The sequence below is a fragment of the Kryptolebias marmoratus genome, linkage group LG22 (genome assembly GCF_001649575.2).
Source record: "Kryptolebias marmoratus isolate JLee-2015 linkage group LG22, ASM164957v2, whole genome shotgun sequence".
NCBI lineage: Eukaryota > Metazoa > Chordata > Actinopteri > Cyprinodontiformes > Rivulidae > Kryptolebias > Kryptolebias marmoratus.
In genome coordinates this window covers 16,723,983-16,730,320 of record NC_051451.1, presented here as the reverse complement: position 1 = coordinate 16,730,320, position 6,338 = coordinate 16,723,983, and the positions used below count along the sequence as shown (strand labels likewise).

General features: G+C 39.6%; 1 protein-coding gene across 2 annotated transcripts; it reads left to right on the top strand.

Moving 5' to 3' along the window:
- Nucleotides 1–964: 964 nt before the first annotated feature.
- On the top strand, nt 965–4,592 carry smndc1 (survival motor neuron domain containing 1). Of its 2 annotated transcripts, XM_025009428.2 has the most exons (7): nt 965–1,369; nt 1,456–1,475; nt 1,730–1,849; nt 2,331–2,473; nt 3,029–3,190; nt 3,797–3,950; nt 4,043–4,592. In XM_025009428.2, exons 3-7 carry the CDS (start codon nt 1,730–1,732, stop codon nt 4,178–4,180), a joined length of 717 nt encoding a protein of 238 aa, XP_024865196.1. In that variant the 5' UTR covers nt 965–1,369; nt 1,456–1,475; the 3' UTR covers nt 4,181–4,592. The 2 variants fall into 2 exon arrangements, with proteins under 2 accessions (XP_024865196.1, XP_017282622.1); XM_017427133.3 differs by having other exon boundaries at nt 966–1,475.
- Nucleotides 4,593–6,338: the final 1,746 nt, after the last annotated feature.

Sequence of the window (6,338 nt, the reverse complement as noted above, 5' to 3'; positions counted from 1 at the left end):
TTTCTCTTGCACTTCTTCCTTACACTCTTCTATCTTATGCTCTTCTCCACATTTTGGACATCTCTGCTTCCCTTTACACACTGCTGCTATGTGTCCATACCTTTGGCATTTGAAGCACCGAAGTGGTGGAGGTACATATGGCCTGACCTGAAAATTGAGGTATCCTATTTTAATGTTTCTTGGTAACTCCTTATCTTCGAACTCAACCAGTATTGACAGACTTTCAACTCTTTCTCCATTCACTGTTTTTAACAATCTTTTCAAGCTGTACACTTTTGCCCCTGCAACACTTTTCTTAATTTTATCAAGATCTTCACCTAGAGGAATCCCATAAATCACTCCTCTAGTTTTTTTATTTTCTCCCATGATTTTTTTCTCAATCACTAATTTTTTACAAATGTCATCCACTCTTAAAGCCTTATTCTTTTGTTCTACATCTTTACATACTACTAAAAGACTTCCGTCTCTCAAAAGCTTTACCATTTCTACTTCTCCAATTTTCTTTTTAATTTCTCTTGATACCACAATGGGGCTGATTTTATTTTGATCTTCCTCGTTCTTAAGTTTTAATATTACTTTGAATTCCTCCCTCACCACTTTCCTCCTCACTATTCTTTCTTCTTCTGAACTACTATCCTCCAATTCCCGTTTATTACCTTGACTATCACCGATGCATTTTCCTTCACCCATTTTAATTCTTCCACGACCTCTTTCTTTTCCTTTTCCTACTGATGTCCACCCTTCACCATCCCCGTCCTTCTCATTTCCTACCTCCATTTCCATCCGAACCATTCACATACCAGTTTATGCCAAACCACCTTTTCCACCAAGTATATTCCTTATTACTTTCCCGCGTTGCTCCAACACCCAACTCTCCGCGTCACCACCCTGCGACCGCTCTCAACGCGACACTTCCGGTTCAGGCCGCGGTTGTTTGGTAAACGTCCGCTGTAAACCGCCTCCAAACAGTGTGCACATTTTCTTAGAGTGGCTTTTAATTAAAGCACACCTGTGCAATTATCATGCTGTCTAATCAGCATCTTGATATGCCACACGTGTGAGGTGGATGGACTATCTCGGCAAAGGAGAAGTGCTCACTAACGCAGATTTACACAAATTTGAGAGCAATAATTGAGAGAAAAGGGCCACGGAAAAAGTCTGCGACTGCCCTTACGGACCGGACGCGCCTGGTTGCGTTTTATATTTTTGCTCAGTAAATTTTGGAGACCCGCGTTTCTTTTGTATACACTGGAAAATGTGCGCAGAGTGCAGATATGACAGCTGTCCGACAGGGGCGCTGCTGAGTTGGTTCTAACTATCGCGAGAAGACCTTCGACGCGACTTGGTGTTGTTAGCAACACGAAGGAAGGAAAGCACACGTTTTATAAATACATTTAGCCCTTTCGGGAAGTTTTTTTGAGCTGAAATCTAAATTATTGTTTTTTTATTATTCAGGGAAAAGCATAAAAACTAAGGTAAGCCATTTTTATCGTTTCCTCTTTACCGCCTGAAAGCCCTCATACATTATGTCGACACCAAGGCCCGGGGATCCTGCTAACTGCTTTAGCTCAATGCTAACACGAACGTTGTTTTCGGCACAGTTTTTTGTGCTCTTATTAAAAGGCAGCTCGTCAGTTTTGTCGTTTAGTCCGTGTCTTTACGTTTAGTTATCAAATGTATGCCTTTCAGCTGCCCGTCTGAGTCAGGGTAATCCTGTGTATTTTGGCAGATGTCGGAGGATCTGGTGAAACAATTGAGCAGCTACAAAGCCCAGCTGCAGCAAGTAGAAGTTGCATTATCTACTGATCCGGACAATGAAGACCTTCGCAAACTCCAGAAGGACTTGCAGGTTTGTATGTTCACTTTAAATGGATAAAGCGTCAAACTATATGGAAGTTAAAAGAAAGAGAAAGATATCTCTGAATACGCAATAGCTTCATATTAAAATCTCCATTGGTGAAGGCTATTTTCACTTCCAGATATATGTAATTTGAAATTTTGCGCAGTTTTCTACCATAAGAAAAATTAAAAATCCAAACTTGCTGGTGTCCTCGGTAAATAAAAAGGTGTGTTTTTGTTTTAATAACAATTAACTTTATAATTGTTGTATTTTGAGCTCCCAGTGCATCGTTGATCTCAACATTAATGATTGGGCATCCTTTTTAATAACACTATATAATGGTTGTTCTTGTCCAGACATTCAAGATTGCAGTGGCATAGCGATACATACAATCACGTGTATATGTCATATTATAAATAATCTGGTAAGAAAAACATGCCTGAGCTTAGCTTGGAAGCAACATCTTTCTTTGTTTTCCTTTTTTGTGCAGGAAGTCATCGACCTGACGAAAGATCTCATAACGTCACAGCCCCTCGATGGCGCTTCCACTGCCAGTAGTTCAGCCGCGGTGCCCGTGAAGCAGCACTGGAAGATTGGAGACAAGTGTTTGGCCACGTGGAGTCAGGATGGACAGTGAGTGTCACCGTCCTCTTAAAATTAAGTTTTACAGGAAGTTTCTTGCTGTTTAGTGCTAGAAGGAGCATTGTGTTTGACAAAGGCTGTATTCATTCTACCAAACAAAACAACCATTTTCTTTTAGTTAATATAACTTTATTTATTTTTAATGGCAGCATGTTTGTCCATCAGGAGTGTCCCTAATAGCAGATTGTGGTTATCATGTTTATTTTATTCATAATCAGTTGTTCTTATCTCAGTACTTCCTGTGTAATTTAATGAAACTCCTTGTCAGCCCCTACCATTAATGGATATGTAGTTATTTGGGTGATTAGTTGTGACACATTAGTTATTTAAATATTAAAGTTTGAAGCATGACTTGGAGAGCAAAACCTAAATTATATTTGTTTTCTTTTCAAAGTTGAAAGCAGAGCTTGATCAGGGTTAGCTGGGTCAGTCCCAGGATAGCATGTGTGCTTTTACACTTCTGTAATAGCGTTGAGCTTTGCCAGTTAAGCAGAGCCCGTGTTTTCGGCTTATACTCACCTGCTTACAGGCGTGATTTTTTGACAGGGTGTATGAGGCCGAGATCGAGGAGATAGACCGAGAGAACGGCACCGCGGCCGTTACCTTCTCTGAGTACGGGAATGCTGAAATGATTCCTCTGCAGAACCTCAAAGCGGTAGAGGAGGGGAAGCGTTCTGAAGAGGATGGGGGTATGAAGCCAAAATCAAGGTATGAGCAAAACACTGTCAAAATATCATCAATGTTACTATGATATTTGAATTTTTGAAACTTCAAGCACTGTTCATGTTTGATTTAGCTTGTGGTTGCACTGGGAGGCTGTCAGTTCCTGAACAAAGTAGAATCACACATTTAATCTAACCAACCAAACTAGATGATCCTAAATTGGGCAAACCTCTTTATTGTGACATTTTATGATAAATGCATTGGAGTTTAGAGAAACTTTAATAATGCAGCTGTAGCATTTAGATTATTTAGAGGTGTTGGTATGTTGTGAAAGTTAGCAGCAGAGTATAGACCTGTGTTTTACCATGCCCTCTGTCTTTTATAAGAGCTTGTTTATTTGGCTTTGTGACTACTTCCAGTGCCAGCAAAGCAGTGAATCAACTTAAATCCCCCAGAGCACCCGGGTACACAGAATGTAAAGAACAATAAAACACAATAATCTCTTCATGAGCCAACAGGGTGTCAGGAGTTAATTTGTTCACAGAAATGTACGTGACTGACCTTAAGCTTTGTGCGCTGCAGCTTTAAAAAATATACTCTTGTGACTTCTGGTTTCAAGCGTGTACATTTTCCTTTTGTGCGACTTTCCAGGAAAGAGCAGATAGCCGAGCAGCGAGAGTATAAGAAGAAGAAAGCTCAGAAGAAGGTCCAGAGGATGAAGGAGTTGGAGCAGGAGAGGGAGGACCAGAAGTCAAAGTGGCAACAGTTCAACAACAAAGCCTATTCAAAGAACAAGAAGGGACAGGTAATTTGCCTTTTTTCTAGCCCTGAGGGTTTGACATAGTTTTCTGCTTCTGACCACTTACAAAAGCTGTTTCTCTTTGTGTTTTTATGCAGGTTAAGAGGAGCATATTTGCATCCCCAGAAAGCGTAAATGGGAAGGTGGGAGTTGGAACTTGTGGTATTGCAGACAAACCGATGACCCAGTACAACGACACGTCCAAATACAACGTCAGACATCTAATGCCACAATGACCTGATCTACTCTGTACATAGTGATCCATTGTATACTAGCTGTGTCAGTGCTTTCCATCGTGTTTATACATGATCTGAGTTACTCAAGAAAAGGAATTGGTTGCACACCAGTGTTTTAACACATTGTTGTAATTTTCTTGTATATTATGCAATTAGAAGAACAAATAAAAACCCGTGAGGAAATTTCCCACCTCTGAAACGAGGTCCCCATATATAAGAAGCCAAGATGGTGATGTAGAGAAGTGTTTGTTTCCATTATTGTCCGAGGCAAAAAGATGTGTGTGACGTAAACACACGAGGCTGGATTTTTCTCTCCACGATCTGATTGTTGTGAATTTGAAATGGCTTAATTTACATTTGAATTTCTGTATATAGATATAAAACAAGTGGAATAAACATTCATTTCTGTTCACTTTTATAAAAATGCTGTTTTTTTTTTTTCTTTTTTACATTATATTCTAACTGGATTAGGTCCTGCAGGTGGCAGTAAAGACTTCTGTCCATGAGCCTAACACAGAAATAATGAACACATTCACAGTGATAACATTAAATAATATTTTAGCTTGTTTAGTCAATGATCCTGATCCTGTTTAAGACTAGACAAATATGTACCCCGTGTCCAGTTCAAGTCGCCCGTCGGTTCTAACATGAACGGTTTCTGCTTTGCGTCCGTTTAACATAAGACAACAGAAGTTTGTGTTTAGAGGTTTATTGAGATTCCAGGAATGGTTGTCAGGGGCTGTAACAAAGTATTAGCAGGGGACCAGCAGCACATTTTTGCACAAAAGTCACCTTGTATGGCTGATTAAGCACACACACAAAAACAAAAAAAAAAAAACAACATTCTGGGTTGTGCCTTTAAGATATTTCTCTTATCTTTTTAATAATAGTGCGTTTTATCCCCATCCCCCCCACCCACCCCCTCAAAATGCAGTGGCAGAAGTGATCTTAAACAAGGAACTTTGTGCAAAGAGTCGATCCCCACGTTAAGACACAATTTGGTGGTTTTACCTAGAACCTGTTACAGGAGAATGCGGATAGATGCTCTTATTGAAATGTCGTATTTGGTTTCATTGATTGAAACAGGTCAGCAGCGTGGCTTGATGTTTAAATCACTCTTGAATTGTCAGAAGCTTCCAGATTTCAAGAATTTAGGCTTTGACTTGTTTTTTTTTTCCCTGCTACAGTACAAACAAGAGTATTAACTAATGAAGTATAAACCAAAACCTGTATTATTTTTTTTTCTTTGTGGAGTACACTGTTCATGCTACAGACATCATTTCCGACTCAATCCAAAGCACAATACGATTTTTTTTTTTTTTTAAAAAAAGGGCTACATTCAAGACACATGCACCATAGAGTTTTTAAGTCGATCACGATCAGTATACTGCTGATTATTAGTAGCCGATACTACTACCAAAGCAAGAGGAAATCCTTTTATTTGGGAGCAGGACGGACAGAAAAACGTACTAAGTCCGGTCAACGTCACACATGATTAAACGAGACATTATTGCTTGAGCTTTGTGCTTGGACAAGTGCTAAATAGCTTATTACCGACTAAACTCATTGACTTTGCACACAGTGTGAAAGCATCCAAACCAAACGATAAGTACTACTGAACTCATAGCACGGCATGTGTTTTCAGTGGGGATTTTTATAGCAAGTGAGTTTGGTGGACATTAAAAAAACAACAACAAAGAAACAGAAAGTTCTTTTGCTTTTTAATTCAAGCGTGACCGAGACGCATCTAGAGTCGGGATTAAATATATCAAAAATAAATAAAATCATGCAAAATATATTAGTTCTGACGAAGGCGGACTACACACCACCTCGTCTGATTCGACAGCTTTATTGAAGAGGGACGCCACACGACGGGAGTGATGGCCGTGGGTCCTAAAGCAGAAGTTAAAAGAAACGTGTAGCGTGTTTTGGAATGCAGATATCATAGCCCTTGATGGCTTGTACTATGACAAGAAGTGCTTTCTGGATACAGTTTCCAGTTTAAAAAAAAAGGGCTTTTTAAATTTATTTTGTACAAGGCATATGGCGCAGATGTTCCCAATGGTGAGCTTTTAGCTGGTGTCGTGTGTGTGTGTATCTGTGTGTAAGTGTATTTTGCTGGTTTCTGAGGATCAACTTGATTAATACCTGTGTGTGT

Bases quoted from the DNA above. Each gene is read 5' to 3' on its own strand.
- smndc1 (XM_025009428.2), top strand. From the start codon at position 1,730: ATGTCGGAGGATCTGGTGAAACAATTGAGCAGCTACAAAGCCCAGCTG. The intron at 2,474-3,028 runs GTGAGTGTCACC...ATTTTTTGACAG, and splicing joins ACGTGGAGTCAGGATGGACA to GGTGTATGAGGCCGAGATCG. The intron at 3,951-4,042 runs GTAATTTGCCTT...GTTTTTATGCAG, and splicing joins CAAAGAACAAGAAGGGACAG to GTTAAGAGGAGCATATTTGC.